Here is a 19,449-nt window from a genome sequence, read left to right as displayed (position 1 = left end):
CAGTGACCCTACAGGACAGGGTAGGACTGCCGCTTTAGATTTCCAAGACTGCAACTCTTCAGAGGAGTAGAAAGCCTCATCTGTTTCCTGTGGAGCAGCTGGTGGTTTTGAACTGCTGCCCTTGTGGCTAGCAGCTCAATATGTAACCTACTTGGCTACCAGGGTTCCTCAATAGTCTGTCTTAGCAAGCCTCAAATAATAATTACCCCATGAAACTAGCTACACAAAACCATGTACATTCTACTGTAGTAGCTGAGTGAAGGATTTCCAAGGTTAGTTTTGATATACATGGCTTCCCCTTTGAAAGCTATTAAACAATCTAACACTGAAATTGCTGCCAAGGGGTATGCAAATGTGTTAGACAGGGTTCTCTAGAGAGATAAAACCTTATTGCTGATAATTATATATATATATAAAGATAGATAGATAACACAAGAAATGAACTGTTAAATTATATACAGAGAGATAGATATATAATACAAGAAATGAACAGTTAAATTATAAAGCAGTACAAATGGTTCAGTGCAACTCACTCCCGTGAGAGAGTTGTGAGACACTGGCAGTCCTTCATGTCTTGAGGGCCGTCAGGTAGCCCTCTGTAGAGAGAGCTAGGCTATCCCAGCACAGGTAGCAAACAGCAAGACAAGTCACCAACTGTCAGCCAGGTCACTAACCATCAGTCCCCAGCTCCAGAGATGTACATTCCAGTTCTCTGGCGAGGCAAGTCTTAAAGGGACCTCAAATTACAGTGACACAGTTCACAGGTTAGGTGTCCCACAGGTAGTGTAGCTTGCAAATTGAAGTACAGAACAAGCAAGGCAGCCGCACACTGACCAGTCTGATGATCAAAGAGTGAGAGACAAGAAAGGCAAGGCTCACCGAGCCATTTATCTCTCTGCCCTTTAACTAATCCCACATGTGTTTATTGGCCAGGCTGGCACAATAAACTATCTCAATCCATCCCTTGCCAACCTGGCACCTGTACACAATTCTTTACCCATACATACTTATATAATTTCCAGACATTGATGAAATCACACTTATACTTATCATCAATCATCTATCATACATATAAATGAAACACAGAGTCCAATTGTACCTGATATATCATAACTGAACAAAGGAAAGATATGCAATAAGCACATAAAAAGAAAATACACTGACAATTACAAACCTCACTTTTGCAATTGATCACATGGTCATAATTGATAGGTAGAACTACCTTCTACTACCCATCCTGTATTACCTTTGCCCTCAGCCAGCAACTCAGCTGGCCATGGTTGTTTGCCTGGTGGGGCGACCAGATCTTCATTCCTGAGGGGTCTGGGTCATTATAAGTCCTGTCAGGATTGGGTTGCTGTAATTTACCATTTACTTTAATCACAGGGCATGGTAGTACTAAGAGTCGGCCTATGGGATCTCCTGGATTCCAGACATATTCTTCTTTACCTCCATTATGTAACACCAGTTCAATTTCTCCTCGGTAATCAGGATCAATCACACCACTTAGTACAGTGACACCCTTCCTGACCTGTTGATCCAAAGGCATGAGAAGCCCAAAGAGGCCAAGGGGCATTCTCAGCTGCCAGTTCAGTGGAATCCGTGCTGTGTTTCCAAGTGGGAGAATTCCTCCCTTCGGGACCAGGACCTCCAGGTCTGAGGAACACAGGGTTGCTGGGACAGGAAGCAAAAGTGCTGCAAGTGGTTCACTAGGAGTAATAGTGAGTGGTGCCACCCCAGCTTCCACCCCTTGGTTCCTGGCCCCATGAATCCTGGCTATTGGAGACACAGCACCACATATTACCCGCTGGTTCAGAGCGTATACAGCTTCCTGGCTGGCACAATAAACTAACTATCTCAACATATTAATATGTAACTTTCCTATACAGTCCATGTGTTTTAGGAAAACTTTCTAGAATACCACAAGATCTTTACTCTCTTAGTCAGAGAGAATTATGACGTAAACTTAAACAATACAAAACTTCCTAAAACTTTTTTCTTTCTTCAAATCCTACTCTTACTACCAGCATTTAAGCAAGCAATCTATGCCAAGGGTTTTCTTCCTGGTCTTAGTCTGGAAGCTCTCCTGGAACCTGCTCAGCATCAAAGTCACACACCAGCCACCGCTGCAAGAAAGGTGCACTGGCTGGGAAGTGAACCAGGTCTCCGGCAAAGAGGCAGCGAGTTCACTGCCAGAACACCAATGCCTCACTGCAGGCCTCACCCCAGCTGAACATAAAACCACTACAATTTAGGAGCTCTGTTGAATTAGGAAGGGAGGAGCTGGGATAAAGACACCCCATTCAAGCAAAAGAGCTGCAAAAAGACAAAAATGTCTCATCCCAACTAAAGTCCAGGTCCTTCAAGTAGTACAACGGACCCTCTGAGAAGAGAAAGTCAACGGGACTGCCTCGTTTTGACAAGATCTTGCAAGTTTTCTGCCTTTGCTAGATTGCAGTCTTTTCACTTTTCTATCTTATTACTGAAAATAGATCTGAGTTTCCCTTCTCTGACGGGACAGATACAGCCGTCTGCTTCTGTGAAGCCCACAGACTTGCCCCAGGGGCTTACTGTGAATTGGAATCAACTCAGTAGCAACAGGTTTGGTTGGGGTTTATGCTAATAGGAAAAATCAGACAGATACATACATAATAAAAGCCTAGCATAAACTAATGTTTGTCCTTCTTTTTGGGGCTCAAATACATATGAGTCACACACTGGACTTTTTTCCGTTTCTTGAACATGCTAATTCAGTCCCAACTCTGAGCCTCTGTATTGGTCTAAGACTCAGTGCAAATGCCACTTCCACTAAGCCATTTTCTGTGGCCCCCTAGATAGGAACACTCGCCAGTCACCCACACCACCCACTTTGCCTTCACTGGGTTCCTTTGCACAATGACCCCTCATCTCCCCACCGGAGCATGGATTCCCTGAGGGCAGGCATCTTGTCCATCTGTCTTCCCACTGTATCCCCAGCACCGTGGTGCCTGGTGTGTGCTGGGCCCTGTTCTGGGTACCAGAGATGCAGTGAAACACACAAGAAAAGGCCCCTGCGCTCCCCGGGCTGAGAAGTGAGCAATAACAACCTGGCTCTCTTTCTTTCCTGCCTTCTCTTCCCCTTCTTCTAGACTTAGGGCCTTCACACAGACTGTGAACAGAACAGCATGTGAACACGACCCCGCACCCGGGCTTGTACTAAGCCAGCCATATTTAGTGCCCTGTTCAAACTGGACGCTGGAGCACAACTGGAACACGCTAAAAAGCACAGTTAGCATGGGGTGTACATCTCTCTCTAAGGCAACAACCAACCAAAGGAAGAAAACAGGACAAGAAATGCTCAGCTTCCACAACAGGAACAAAGGAAGTTCTTTTCCTAGCACTGCTGTGGCTAAAAGTTATTAGAGCTATTCAAAGATGGATAATCCCAAGTAGAAGTGCTCCCAGTTTAAATGGGGTTTCTGCATGCTTTCCCGGCAGGAGAAAGGAGGCGGGTTCAACAGTGGGCCAGTCTGATCCTCCCAGTCACCCCACGTGGGGAAAAGTCTGTGATCTTCCCTATAATGATCAGGAAACAGCCTGGGAAACCGCACGGGGCAGTTGTACCGTATCCTACAGCGCTATTAAGGATTTAGACTAGTGTCCAACCAAAACAAGATGCAAGAGTGCAGGTTCGATTCCCGGGCAAGGCAGCTCATGTGCAGCCCTCAAGGCATCTGTATGTCAGTACACAGGTTGTGTAGTACTACGGTACACAAGTTTCCAAGGAGCTTCCAGACTAAGACATACAAGGGGAAAGGCTACTCCTGAAAAGCAGCCAATGAGAATCCTGTCAGTCACAGCAGTCCAATCCACAACCAATCCACAACCAACTGTGGGGACACACAGGACCAGGGAGCATTCTGTCCTGCTGTATGCTGGGTCACCACCTCACGCTGACACCACAAAGCAGCAGCAACAGCAGAAACAGCAAGGCACCAGAGGGAAGACAAAGAGCCTTGTGCAGAGCTGGCCAGCAGGCGCCTGGACACAACGCTCCCCAGTTCCCTGGTGCAGCCAGGAGAGGGGGGGCCAGCAAGCCAGACAGCCTGTGGCAGCTGGCAGCAGTGAGTGGTCCCTACAGCTCACTGGGCTGGCGCCCAGAGACTCCAGCTTGTCGTGAAGCCAGGGCAACTCTCCAAGGGCACCCTGCAGGCTGGCAGCAAGGTCAGGTAAGAAAGGGGGAGGGGCCGGGCAGAGAGCAAATTTGTTTCAACATACCTTGTGTAGAAGTTTAGGGGGAAAGGGGACACAAAAGGTTATTTCCTTCCCTCCTAAAGGGTTAAGTTACTTAAGACAACTGTAAACTAGAATTATGAATGATTTTTTAGCTTCTTTTTAATGAGTTTATAATGACCATGTATGGCTTTTCTCATCAAAGGAGCGCTGGTGGCATAGTTGCTGGGCTGCTCACTGCAAGGTCAGCAGTTGGAAACCACAGCCACTCGGCAGGACAAACCCAGGCTTCCTACTCCCAAAAAGTGTTACTTTGAGAACCCACAGGGGCAGTTCAACCAGGTTCCACAGGGTTTACATGAGTTGGCATGACTCAGTGGCAGTGAGCTTGGTTTTGAGAGTTTATCATCAAATAATCCAAAACTTATTTTTCATTTGAGGAGGAAAAAGGCTATAAAACTAAAAATAATTTCTGAATAGCCAATAAAACACAATAGATATTTTATCCAACGAGAGAGCTACAAAACCTCTGTATTTGTAACAAAATACAGATTTTTTAAAAAGCATTACTTTAAATTAGAAGAGATGGTCTCAAAGCTCTTTTATAATAGTTATTCTAATTCTTCTAACTACACTAGCTGCCTTCAAGTCAACACCAACCTCTTGCATTTCTGTTAGCTAACTATAACTAAGGCTCCAAGTCAGCACTTGGAGCACACCTTAATCACACAACATTGCAGAGGATGTGTGTCTTTTATGCAATTATATGTATACAAAAGAACATACAAAATCCCTATCCACTTCATTCATTTCAATCCTCCTACAGCCTCCAAGGGAGTGTGGATTCCTAAATCATTTGAGGAATCGTGAAAAGGCAGTGTCATTCATATTCTGTACAAGTGAGGATGAAGCCAGGGTTACACCCAACCTCCAGCAAGTCAACAGTGCCCTCTGTCCACCAAGTTCAAAAACACAATTTCATTCTCACAGGAAATTGTCTCGCTTCTATATAAAACAGAGAGCCATAAATTGCATTCTGTAATCACATGGTCTTCATTTTTCAGAAGGAAAAAATAGAGAGCTTTCCAGCAAGTGTGAGGAGTTAGGGGTTATCTTCTTCAAAATTCCGTGTCCAGGGCACTAAACAAAGTGAGTGTAAACGGCAGTAAGCACACATGTGAGAGAGCAGGAAGAGAGACCAGCCAGAGCCGTGAGAGCAGGGCAGGAACAAACATCAATGCGACGATGGTGTGAGGAGCTGAGCCCATGCTCTGATGCATCCCCTCATATCACCTCCAAAACAGTATGAACCGGCGATTAATGTTTTCATTTTAGACGAAATGATGTTAAAAAAGGTACCATTAAAAATTAAAAGATTAGGCTAACTTCCAAATTATGTGCAGAATTAAAATTGGCAGTGATCCAAAGGGTAAATGCCTGAATGAGGGCACTTCAAAAAGTCTGTTGAAAAATGAAGTGAAAAGATAACAGAATTTTAACATGCACGGTTTGACGGCGCCACGTTAGAAAAATAGCATACCTGTAACCGCTGAAACACGCCGGACCGTAAGTTGCCAAATCCATAGTGGCACTGCGGGTCCACGGCCCCTTCTGACACCTCCTCATAAGGGGACTGGTCAATTTCCCAGTCAAGCTCTTCATTGGCATCTTCCACTCCTTCCTCAGAAACCTCCGCAGCACCTCCACACAGAAACACTATGTTAGAGAGAAGTGCTGCCCTTCTTAGGCACTACCCACGAGAGCAGCAGCAAACCCAATGCCTGCACATGAGCACCAAAATCAGAAACGAGAACATAGCATCATGAGTCAAAATAGCAAAAAAATTGGAAGCCACACAAATGCCCAGGAAGGGTGGAGTGTCGATAAATGTGATAGAGCTACATAATGAAACACTCCACAGCAATGAGCCAATGGACCTCCGCTGGCTACAATATGAAGAAAGTCATGGACTGAATAGTAGCCCCCAAATACATGTCAACTTGGCTGGGCCATGACCCTCGGTGGTTTGGCAGTTAAGTAACGACCCACCCCAATAATGCAAATGAGCCAATCTGTTGTAAATGCTAAGATGGGATGTAATGCCCTTCATCCATCACAGTCTTGACCTGACGAGAAGGCAATCCCCCTGGGGTACATTCTGCAAGTGGGAGAAGTGCCTACTAGCTGAAAGAAAGAAGAGCTGGGCACAGAGCACATCCTTAGGTACAGGGTCCCTGCCCTGTGTAGCTCCTAACTCAGATGAATGCCAACGTACATGGAGATGTCTCGCTCTCCAAGGAGGGGGCCACAGAGGCTGAAAGAGACAAAGACCTTCCCCCTAAACTGTGAGCCAACAGAGTCTTGCCTTAGAGCTAGGGCACTGCCAGCCTCCTGAACTATGAAAGAAAATACTTGTACTTTGTTAAAGACACCCACTGTGGTGTTCCTGCTACCCAGCACTAGATGCAACTAAGACAGATAAGCTCAGAGAAATAAAGACCCAAAGAACACATACGGTAAAAAGCATACCTACAATTCACAACAGGAAAAATGCAGGACAGGATGGCCTTGGAGAGGAGTGAGGAAATAAGTGGGTAGAAGCAGCGGGCAGATCCCAGGGTTGGGGGATGTCATTTTTTTTAACCTCTTGAACTGTACACTTCTGATCTTAGCTTAATAGGTAAATATTTTGCCAAAGACACAGACATTGTTCTTGGTCAAAGAATGGGACTGACCAGCTAGCTCAATAGGATTCCTTATGCCTTTAAATTATATTCCTTCAAATAAGATATGTTCAAATGTGTCTACCACTTGATTTTGGGCACCTTAAAATTTTTTTCCACTTTCCAATTCACAACATTCCTTTGCCCCACAAACCCACAGCTTTCCAAGCATTTCTTTCATCTTTCTTTCCTTCCAGCTGCAAACATACCTATCTCTTCCACAAGTGCTTTTGCAGTCCTGGATTTTCTGGGTGCTAGGAGAGCAGTCAGCAGGTTCAGTCCCTCAAAATGCTGACCGGGAGTTTCTTTGGGCAGCTGAATGGTAAAAATTCCTTAAAAATAAATTTGTTTTATGCTCAGATAGATTCAAATATTCAAAGGTTTTGCTCATGTATCTATGAAATACATCTTGATAAAACATAATTCTAATTCACAAAGTTCCAAATTTATGCCTTCAACATAGATTTAAGCTCATGCACCATTGCCATTGAGTGGATTCGATTCACAGTGACTCCACACAAGGGAGCTGTGTCCTTGGGGGCTTCTGAGTCTCTAAGTCTTTACCTCCGTAAGTGGAAAGCCTTTCTCCCGAATGCGTAACTCATGACACCATGGGAGCTCTTCCTTCTTTGGAGATTTAGTAACTAAAACTTTAGATAGAAAAAAGCACAAAGCAGTATCTTCAAAAACACTGATCCAGCTATCTCCTCTACAAGAAAGCATTCCATTAAAACTGAAGAATCATTTATGATGTCACTGGAGTCAACTGGTAAAGTTGAAAATCAAGGCCAAGACTTCTAAAACTCCCAATCAAGAGGTGGCCTGGTGGCACGATGAGGCACTCAGCTGCTAACCCAAAAGTGGACCGTTCAAACCCACCAGCTGGTCTCATAAAGACGGCAGCCAAGCAGACTCTACAGGACAATTCTACCCTATCACATATGGTTGCTAGGAGTCAGGATAATAGCAGTTTTTAAATATATAAAATCTTAAGGAAATTATGGCTTTCTTTAAGAACTCAAACAGCCGAGCATCTAACAACAATTTTTAAAACGCACAAGTCCCCCCAAAAGAACCCCACAAACCCACTGAGATCAAGTTAATTCCAATTCATATCAACCCTATATAGGGTTTCCAAAGCTGTAAATCTTTACCAGAGTAAAGGGTCTCATCTTTCTCCCACAGGAGCACTAGTGGGTTTGAACCACAGTCTTTGAGGTTAGTAGTTCAACACGTACCTTGGAATGCCACCAGGCTCTTCAAAGTCATCCAAGGAAGACTCAAAATCTATCTGTAATCCTTTTTCTTTCCTTGCTTGGGTTTATCATAGGCTGCCCTGCAAACTTATTAACATTATTTACTACTACTACATTTTAAAATCTTTCATTAATCCTGTACTATATCCTAGTATGTCAAATATAACTCAACCCAAATATTTCCACATATACAATCTTCCTAAACCTCTGCATACTTTTAAAATGTAATAACTTTCTTTCCATATGGAGCCTATCTGCAATTAAAGGCAGGCTTACTACCTTCAAAGACAGTTTCATTACACTTCTTTATCACGGTAGTTACATGGCATTATGGGCTAGAACTTTGTCATTTAACTCATCCTACATTCTGTCCCCGTCCTAGTTCACAGAGGTCAGTAAATATTCACTGAGTAAATGACACAAAACCACACGAGGTCTTCCATTCTAGATCTAGTGGCAAAGGGAAACTGAGGCTTTCCATAAAGAACAAATAAACTGTGACACGGCCATTCGAAATGAGGGGTGTGATGGTACAGTGATTGCAATGATGAATTCAACCAGAATGTGCAGGAAGTACTGAAGGTAAAACTATCGTCTCCTCTGTAAGCCTTCAGCTAATTCACAATAAAGAGGGTTAAAAAAAAAAGAGGATTCTGTCCATTACAACAGGGCATTTCAGTCAGCTAAAGGCCGTCTGTGGACAGGTCCTCCCTCACCACATGCTTTGTAACCTAAAGTTTGAAATTCTAAAATAAAAATTCCTATCAATCGTTTATAAATCAACCACAAGTTTTATCATCAGTTGCCTTATACATCTCAGCATTCACTCTTAAATATCTCTTCATGGAGGGGAAGTGGGAAATAAAATTGCTTGAAAAATAGAACTGGAATATTTCACTAACTTTGCTTTGAGAAATACAGTGAAGTATGTTTAAAAGCCTGTGAAAAGCACTTTGTCAAGAAATCTATGAATAACTGACTCGATATTAAGAAACTGTCTCCATTGTTTATCTTTCAACATTTTATTATATAGTTAATCTAACCTGAAGAAAAAAAACATAGAACATTCCAAGCATAATACCTTTATCTGCATCGTAAGATCCTCGCTCGCTTCCATTTTCTACAATTCTTCCAGGAAGGGTTAATCTGCAGATTTAAAGTAAAGCCTTATGAAGTCTTTAAATTAAAAAGCACCAAAGTGATGGACAGAATACATTTTTTACCAATGAGAATCTATAAACCATACAACGAAAATCCCCCAGCACTTTTGTCCCATAGACGACAGGATAAATAACTGATTCTTTTCCCAGGTGAAGAGAATCAGAGATGGTTCATCTTTCTTTTGAAAATTTCCCTCTTGTTAGTTAGCTGGTTGAAATCAATTCCAACTCATGGAGATCCATGCGCAGCTGAACAGAGCTGCTCTGTAGAACTGATGCCTATAATCTTTATGGAAATAGATTGCCAGTCCTTTTCTTTTGTCTATTACAGCGGTTCTCAACCTGTGGTTGCGACCCCTTTGGGGGTCAAATGACCCTTTCACAGGGGTTGCCGATTCATAACAATAGCAAAATGACAGTGATGAAGTTGCAACAAAAATAAATGTTATGGTTGGGGATCACCACAACATGAAGAACTGTATTAAAGGGTTACGGCATAAGGAAGGTTGAGAACCACTGGTCTAGAAGCCCTGATGGCATAGTGGTTACACATCGGGCGGTGAACTGCAAGGTCAGCAGTTCAAAACCACCTGCCTCACCATGGGGGAAAATGAGACTTTCTAATCCCATAATGTTACTCTGCAAACAGTTACAGTGTCAGAAACTCAGAGGCGCAGTTCCACCCTGTCCCTATGGAGTCACTATGAGTCAGCATCGACTCAAGAGCAGAGTGTGAAAGTTGATTCCTCTGCAGGATGGGGTCCAACTTTTCACCACATTCAACAGGCGTCCTGGAGGTGTAGTGGCAGCTAACAATAACAACAACAAAAACAGCTGTTGGAAAGTACTAGATGCTCCAAGGGAGAAAGATGAGGCTGCCTGCTCCTGTAAAGATTTACCTCAGAAACCCACAGGGGCAGTACGCCCTTCCCTAGTCTGTAGGGTGGCTGAGTGCAAATTGACTAGACAGCATTGAGTTTGGTTTGCTTTGTTTAGGGACCTTGAATACTCCTCACCAATCAACCACTGTCGAGTTCAGTTCCAACTAATGGAGACCCTGCATTTGGTTTCCAAGACTAAATCAGTCTCCCAGTGTGGCGGATACCGCCCCCTGGCAGGTGCTGGAATGATCCAGAGGGGTTGCAAAAGCAGAAATCTACACTATCCTGGATTCTGGGAAACAGTATAAAAACATCAAATTTCTAGGGATGCTGAGTAATTTTTAGCCTAAAAACTGGGTGGTAGGCAATATGTTTGGGAACCGTCGTGCCAATCTTTACAAGAACAGACAACCTCCTCTTCCTCCTGTAAAGTGGTTGGTGGGTTTGAACTGACCTTTCCGTTAGCAGCCCCACACCGACCCCATCCCCCAGCCCCCGGAGCCACCAAACCAAACCAAAAACCAAGCCCACTAGAATAAAGTCGATCCCAACTCATAGTGGCCCTGCACAGGGTTTCCATGTGCAAATCTTCTCTGGACCAAGACTCCCTAGTCACTAATAACAGATGGTCAAAAAGAAAAGTCATAATAAATGTTACTTATCACTCCCTTTCCTAAAGAGCAGGTGCTCACATATGAAGGGGCTTCAAAAAAAGTCATGGGAAAAACCATGATCTTTCCATTTCCCCAGAAGCTTTTTGAAGCCCTTGAGTAAAAGTTCACAAATTGCCTGTTGAAGTAATAAACAAATAGAAAGTTTAAAACTAGACACAACTCAAAGCTTAAAAAAAGAGTGGATACAAAGAAACAACAAAATCAATTGCCTATATCGGACAAATTACTAGTTAAAAAGAAAGTAAAACTTTTGTTTATCTCAATTCTCATTACTATAAACATAGAATTGGTCTCTCTTTCATGCTAAAGGAAATAAAGGAAATAAACTGATATTCCAACTTTCAGTCTTCCAATGAGGCCCCCCAAAAGCTTCTCTGGCTGCATGACATTGACTAGCTAATTTAAACTCATCAGCGTGGCGACCAGATCCACACTGTTCCATTCTACATGATCACAGTGTTGCTTCCTGTCCCTCTCCCCTTTGCTTTCTATTCCAATAAGCCCCAAACTGGCAGACCCCAAAAGTGTCACTGCTTCCCAGGCTACTGCCTTTGAGTCTAACAGTTCCTTGAATGGCAGTGTATGAAGGAGTACACAAAAAAAGAATTTAAAAATTTTTTACAAAGCAACCTTTATCACTTTCAAAGTACTCTCCATCATACTTAAAACATTTGACAAATCTGCAATTCCATTCTTTTTTTTAAGATCATTTTATTGGGGGCTCTTACAGCTCTTATAACAATCCATGTATCAACTGTATCAAACCATGTATCAATCCATGTATCAATTGTATCAAACATATTTGTACATATGTTGCCATCATTATTTTCTAAACATTTACCTTCTATTTGAACCCTTGAGATTCAGCTCTTTTTACCTCATGACCTCTTGATAAATTGTAAATTATTATTAATTTCATATTTACACCGACCGCTGTCTTCCTTCCATTTCTGTTGCTGAGTTTATCTGACCTTGAGTCCCTGTGTCCTGAGCTCTTATCTCTTATCTGTACCTGTGTACATGCTCCAGCCTAGGCCACAGTGAAAGGCAGGACTGGGGTCATGATAGTGGGAGGTGAGGAAGCCTCAAGGAACCAGAGGAATATTGTGTTTCATAGGTGCTATACTGCACCCTGGTTGACTCATCCCTTCCTTGTGATCCTTTTGTGAAGGGCTGCTCCATTGTCTACAGATGGGTGTAGGGTCTCTGCTCCAACCCCCCTCATTCTCAACAATGTTTGTTTGTTTGAGTCTTCTGATGCCTGTTACCTAATTCCTTGGACACCTCATGATCACACAGGCTGGTATGCTTCTTCTGTGTGAGCTTATTGCTTCTCTGCCAGATGGCCACTTGTTTAACTTCAAGCCTTTAAGACCCCAGGCACTTTATCTTTTGATCCCCAAGCACCATCAGCTTACTACACATTTTCTTGTGCACCCATTTTGTCTTTAACAATCGTGCTGGGAGAGTGAGCATCACAGAATGCCATGTTGTCAGCCCTAGCAGCTCTGTGCAGGGACATCATCCTAAGGGTTTAGTGTATCGATATGGAGTCTAAAACCTCTCTCTCTCTCTCTCTTTCCTTTTTGGTTTGCTTCAGTGTGGGTGTGGCAGGCCAGTTTAGTGTTGTCCTCTGTAGCACATACTTCTAGGGAGGGGGTCAGTTTCGCTCTGATTGGGTCCAGCCCTGTAGCCCACTCTGTTCATGCGTTGCACCATGTGGATATGTTGCCCTCAAGGTTTGGTGTCCCATGGTGGGGTCTGCATGCACTCTCCCAATTCTGTGAAGACATAACCAATACTCTTCCCCTGGGTGGATTAGGGCCCTGCTCCCCCAGTGTCATCGTTTCTCCCCCTGCAATTCCATTCTTGGAAACATTTTCAAACTCATCTGTTTGGATGGCTGACAGCACCTCCCTCATTTTTTCTTCACCTCTTCTACGTCATCACATCACTCTCCTTTCAAATCCCTCTTCATTGCAGAAATAAAAAGTCACGTGGAGCAAGATCAGGTGAGTCGGGTGTGTGGGACAAGACAGACATGCTATTATTTGCTAAAAACTGAGGCACTAAAGTGGCTATGTTAGCAGGTGCATTGTCATGGTAGCAAAAAGAATCCCCCATCTGACACAAATCAGGCCTTTTTTTTTTTTTTGTAGCTCACTGTTATGCCATTGTTAAAGAACCTCTAAATAGAAAGCCTGATTAAGTCTGACCTGATGGAGTGGAATTAAATCCAAATGCACTATGAGTTGACATTTTCGTCTCCTCAGGAAGTTGACGGACATCCAGAAAGAGTTTGTCATCAATTGACATGTCACCTTTTTTGAAATGAGAAAACCACTCATACACTTAAGTTTTTCACATAGTGCTGTCCTTGTAAGCTGTGTTCAACATCACAACAGTTTCTGCAGCATTTTTCCCAAGCAGAAAACAAAATGTCACAGCCACACACTCTTCTCTTAAATCCACCATCACAAAATGAAGTTTGAGTGAAACTGCTTTTATGAAAAATTTCACTGGGACCACAGAGAACTTTCCCAGGCGACACCACTGGGTGAACTAACTCAGAGTCAGTTGTTCAATGCTCACCTAGAAGGAAAATTGCATACTATGAAAGCTCCGCCCAGTGGAGTCTTTTTTTCCTTCAGGTTTTGGGGGTACCCCCTCGTATGTTCCAAACTAAGATGTAAGCAGTCTGTGGTCACATTAATTTAGGAGGGTGGCTCTGCATGAGAATGTTGTAACAAAATCTGGACTGAGAACCAGTTCTGCCATTTTTCAGCTGTGTAACTTTCTTTGAACAAGGTAATGAACTTCTTCAAGATTTATATTGTATATAAAACCAAAATGACAGCAGCAAAAATACCTATGCAAGTTTTGCTGTGAGGAAAAAATGCTGTGAGAATTCAATGATACTGCAAAGAACTTAATGCAAAGAACCCCCACAACTCACAGTCTCAGAATCAGTTCCAATTCATAACGGAGCAGAATTAACTGCTCCATAGAGTTTCTGAGACTAAAGGCCTTTGTGGCTGCAGAAAGCTTCATTCTTCTCCTTTGGAGTGGGTGGTAGGTTGAAACCGCAGATCCTGCCATTCTCAGCTCAACATTAACCCACTGTACCACCACAGGGCCTGACGCGTGGCATAGAAGGTGAAAAGTCACATAATGTGTAATATCACCAACTTCCCTCTCCTAAACTCTTTACATATATAAAATCAACAGTGAAATCATATTTGCTAGCAGACACACCTCTCCTGTGAAGACTAGGAATTCCTCAGAGAGGACCAAGTTTTCGTCTTCCTTGGTATACCACAGCAAAGTAGTTTTAAAAGATGCCCCCCCCCCAAAAAAAAAGATGGGCCCTCTCACATGCTCTTCTTACAACACTGATGTTGACATTCCTCTCAAACATGGGGTCTCTGTCAGCTAGCCAAAAGTTCAGCCAGCTTCTGGGACTGTTTTGACCAACACAGTGCATTGGTGCTACTATTAGGTGCCAATGAATTGGTGCCAGCTTTTAACAACCCAAAGTACAACCAAATGAAGCACTGCCCTGCCCTGCGCCACCTCACCATCACTGCTGTTTGAACCCACTCTGCAAGCACTGTCCGTTCAACTCATTGACGGTCAGACTCGTTTTCGCTGAAGAATGATGGCCTTCTTAAAAAACTGGTCCCAACTGATCACATGGCCAAATTACATTACACAAAAGGCCCACCACCTCGCTCCTAAGGAATATTCCAGCTGTACTTCTTCCAAGACAGATCTGCTGCTTCTTCTGACATGGTTAACATTACACATTCTGTGGTTTTCGGCTTCTGTGCCAGCTGGAAGGAGCCCTGACGGACACAGCCACTCTTCTTCACTAAGACCATCATGCACAAACACCAATTCTTCTTCCGCTGTCCTCATTCATTGCTTATGAGGCAACTGAACTGCTCTGGCGTGAGTCGGTCACATCTTTATCCTCAAAGTGACATCTTGAACAGTGTAAAGGGGTGTTTTGCAGCAGGCCAGTCAAAGACAGCATGTTGTTTCATTTCTTGACTGCTGCTTCAAAGAGTGCTGATTGTGGATTGAAGCAAAATGAAATCCTTAACAATTTCGATCTTTCCTCCACTTATCACATTGCTTATGAAGCCAGTTGTGAGGATTTGTTTTCTTGTTTCTGTTTTGTTTACACTGAGTGGTAATCTATACTGAAAGCTGCCTCCGCAAATGTTTCCACGTTCGCTTTGCTTTCAGCAAACAAGGTGGTGTCATCTGCATGTCAGATTATTAACGAGTCTTCCTGCAATCCTGATGCTGTTCTTCCTCATGGAGTCCAGCTTCTCAGACGATCTGCTCAGCACACGGTTTGAATAAGTATGGTGAGTGGCTATAACCCCAGCAAACATCTTTATCATTTCATACCATAGTATTCCCTTCTCAATGCTCTCCATAGTGTGTTAGCATGCACGCAGTCAAATGCCTTTGCATAATCAATAAAGCATACGAAACTGCATTCGGTGCACTCCACTTTCAGCAGTGATATCCCTTGTTCCATGTCCTCTTCCAAATGCAGCCAGAACCTCTGTCAATGTACTGCTGCAAGCCTTTAAAAATTATCTTTAGCAAAATTTTATTTCCAAGTGATATGATACTGCTTAATAATTGACACATTCTTTGGGGGCACCTCTCTTTGGAAAGGGGACAAATATGGATCTCTTCCAGTCAGTTGGCTAGGCCTTCCCAAAGTCTTGGCATAGACTACTGAATGCTTCCAGCACTGCATCCATTTGTTGAAATACTTTAATTGGGATACTGAATGTTTTAAAACCATGAAAGGTACAGAGAGGTTTATATCCTTTCACCATATTTACAAAAATCTTCATACTGAACTAATAATCTGAGAAGCTGAGGTAAATGAATCAGAACATGGCACGAGGATATGGAAGAAGACTCTTTAACCTGTGATATACAAATGCTATAACCTTGCTTGCTAAAAATGAGAACTCTTCATGGTGAGGATCAAAGACTACAGCCTAGGGTATGGATTGCAACTCAATGCAAAGAAAACAAAAATCCTCGCAGAAAGACCAACAGATAAACAATGAAACAAAAGGAAGTTATCAAGAATTGAATTGTACCTGGATCCAAAGTCAATTATTATGGAAGCAGCAATCAAGAAGTCAAACAATGCACTGCACTGGGCAAATCTGGTGCACAAGACTTCCTTAAAGTATAAAAGAACAAATATATCACTCTGAGGACTAAGTTCCACCTGACCCGTGGTATTCTCAATCATCTTATATGTATATCAAGCTGGATGATGAATAAGAAAAACCAAAGAACTGAAAAGAATCGCAAGTACACCGTGGACTGCCAGATAAGGCGTCATTTCACTCACTGTGGACATGTTATCAATTGAGTCTATTCCCTGAACATCATGCTGGGGAAGGGTCAGCAAAAATGTGGAAGACCCCAATAAAATGGACTGGCACAGTCACTGTGACAATCTGCTCAAACATAACAACAATTGTGAGGACAGTGCAGGGCTAATCCATTCCTCATGGCTTGGCTTCAAGAGCACGTTCCCTGGGTATGAAAGCAACCACAATCCACTGCCAGGGAGTCAGTCTGGGCGCAGACTGTAAATTTTTTCAGTAGCAGGCTGCCTCATCTTTCTTGTGGGCAATAAGGACAAAGCATGGATCCTTTTCAGTCTTTCAGTAAGCTGTCTTCTTTCCCTTCACAGCACTTACTATAACTTAGAGCTTTATGTTTGTTTGTTTCCATCCATTAGAATTTAAATCACATGAGATATAGGAGTTAGTCTTGTTCATTGATATATCCCAATACGAAGGACAGTTTGTCATACATTGTGTGCTCAATAAATACATCTAAAGGACGAATGGGTACAGGAATCCACCCACGATATCAAGTCCATTTCAACTCAGCAACTCTGAGATAAGAAAAGTGTCCAAGGCTATAAATCTTTCCAGAAGCAGACAGCCTCATCTTTCTCCTGCAGAATGGCTGGTGGTTTTCAGCCTTTACCAAATAGTGTCTCCAAGGCTCCTTCAATGAATAAATTAAAGGGATGAATGAGTGCAGGAATAGGAAAGTATAATATACTCGGGTAGGTTGATTAAGCTAGAATGAAAAACTAAGCAAAGGCGTTCAGGCCCGGTGAGGGAACTCCACTGACAAGAGAGGTTTGTCGGTATTACAAGAGTATTCAGTCATGATCCCAATTCTACCTTATAAATCTGGCTAGACCAGAGGATGTACACTGGTACAGATAGCAACTGAAAACACGGGGAATCCAGAGCGGATGATCCCTTCAGAACCAGTGGTAAGAGTGGGGTTACCGGGAGGGTGGGAGAAAAGTGGGATAGAAAGGGGGAACTGATTACAACGATCTACATATAACCCCCTTCCTGGGGGGTGGGCAACAGAAAAGTGGGTGAAGGGGCGTCAGACAGTGTAAGACAAGACAAAATAATAATAATATATAAATTAACAAGGGTTCAAGAGGGAAGGGGGGAGTGAGAAGGGAGGGGGGAAATGAAGAGTTGATACCAAGGGCTCAAATAAAAAGCAAATGCTTTCAGAATGATGAGGGCAATAAATGTACAAATGTGCTTCACACACGTATTCAGGATCAACATCAACGTTAAGCGAGGCCGTGCCTACCTCACTGAAGGTGATCGGCTTTAGTTACCACTGTTCTTACTACTATGGTTCTCCCTGGAGAGAAAAGGAAGCAGAACTAAACTGAGCAAACGTCAGCCGGACTGAGAGCGGGTGGGCGAGGAGTCGGGGAGCGCCTCAGCAGGCACCAGGCAGGGCCAACGCACAACGCAAAAAATGATCACGGAACCGAAAACTAGGGCGTCAGGCCGAAACTAGAAAGGCAGCAAATTCAAGTGGCTCCTAAATCTCTTTAATGTGGTGATTACGGAAGGAGCTTTATCTAAGACCACACGCGCCTTACACAGGTCGCTTCCTGGGCACTGAAAAGCAGCTGCGGAAACCCGGAGTCGGCTATTGATTGAATCAAGAACTGCGAGCCGTTGCTCCCCCGCCCTTCCATATTCCCCCAACAAGCAGTCTTCAAATAAATGCACGAGTGAACCCCCAAATGTCGCTCTTGCCACCGGCAGCCCCTCAGAACTGACCTGAGGAAGTACGGCTTGGCGTAGAACTTGAAGTCGCTGCCCTCGAAGTAGACGTCAAATTCCGAGACCCGGGCATAGGGCACGCGAATGGCAATGGTCAGGAAGTCGGGGTCCTGGCTGAGGTCAAAGGCGGGGGTCAGCATCTCCGCGCGCGGTTCGGAAGTCCCGGTCGGGCGCACGTGGCTGCCGCCGGTGTCGACCACGCTCTCAACGCCACAAGTTCCACACGAATTCTAAACACGCCGCGGGCTGTCCCATTACCACGCCACTTCCGGGCCGGAGAGGAAGTGCCTCTGCGTCAGACAGCCAGGCCCGCCTCACGCCGATCTCCATGGAGACGGGACGCTATTGGGAAAGAGGCGGAGCTTCCCGAACCGCCGGGCCTGGCGAGTGGCGTTGCGGCGCAGGAATTGAACCGCGCATGCGTGTTATCGGAGCACCTGAACAAGTGCCCGCTTTGGAGAGTATTTCCAACAGTATTGGCTTCGCACGGAGCAGAATTCCAGCTGTAAAACCATGGGAAAGTTACATAACTTCTCTAGATTCAGCTAGCTCTTCTGAGATGCTGGCCCATCGCGAGCCTTAGTTAGAACTGGCCCGGTGGGTTCCCAAGACTGTAATTGTTCTCATCTTGCTAACTGATCTCACTTATTATAACGTTCCCAAGATCCATCCATGTTGAACCATGTGTGTTGGGATTTCATTTCTCCTTTCGGGTTGGGTCCTAGTAGACTGTAGGTGCGTACCACACCGCGTGTCCACTGTCTGCTGCTGGGCATTTCTCTGGCACCGCCTTTCAGCTGTCGTGAGTGGTGCTGGAGCCAACATCGATGCCCAGGTCCCTGTTTAGCAACTGCTTTCCATCTGTTGGAGAAAATGCCTAGGGATTGCTGGGTCTCATGCCGCATGCCCCCAATTGCTACTGGCCATGTTTTCATCTGAATTTATGTCTTAGAGAATGGTTCAGTTGTGGGCACAGATATATTCAGTGAGGGTTTTGTTCACCTGTCTCGCTACAGCAGTGGTTCTCAACCTTCCCCACGCCGCGACCCTTTCATACAGTCCCTCATGTGGTGGTGATCCCCCACCATAAATTTATTTTCGTTGTGACTCCATAACTAATTTTGCTACTGTTATGAATCGTAATGTAAGTATCTGATATGCAGGCTGTATTTTCATTGTTACAAATTGAACATCACGAGCGCCTAGTGATTAATCACAAAAACATCTGTAATTGTATATTGTGAAATATTTCTTTCTAATTACAAATAAATGAAATTTTCTCTTGAAGCATGGTGTAGCATGGGTACCAGTCTTCATGCCGGGTATCTACATGTGGGCGGACCCGCCTGGAGACTGACAGAGGAGCGATGT

General features: G+C 43.9%; 1 protein-coding gene across 1 annotated transcript in view; it reads right to left on the bottom strand.

Annotated features, from left to right (window-relative positions):
• The window catches only part of SHQ1 (SHQ1, H/ACA ribonucleoprotein assembly factor), a 134,739-nt gene extending 116,403 nt beyond the window's left edge, over positions 1-18,336 (bottom strand). Inside the window, exons 1-4 of the mRNA XM_075549886.1 lie at positions 18,076-18,336; positions 9,273-9,337; positions 7,145-7,267; positions 5,753-5,913 (exon numbers count right to left, since the gene is read on the bottom strand). Of these exons, the coding sequence (XP_075406001.1) occupies positions 5,753-5,913; positions 7,145-7,267; positions 9,273-9,337; positions 18,076-18,218 (492 nt within the window). The 5' untranslated portion in view covers positions 18,219-18,336. The remainder of the gene's footprint in view (positions 1-5,752; positions 5,914-7,144; positions 7,268-9,272; positions 9,338-18,075) is intronic.
• Positions 18,337-19,449: the final 1,113 nt, after the last annotated feature.

This window comes from Tenrec ecaudatus, chromosome 5, assembly GCF_050624435.1.
Source record: "Tenrec ecaudatus isolate mTenEca1 chromosome 5, mTenEca1.hap1, whole genome shotgun sequence".
Lineage (NCBI taxonomy): Eukaryota > Metazoa > Chordata > Mammalia > Afrosoricida > Tenrecidae > Tenrec > Tenrec ecaudatus.
The sequence above is the reverse complement of the archived record's forward strand: the minus strand, read 5'-3'. Positions and strand labels throughout refer to the sequence as shown.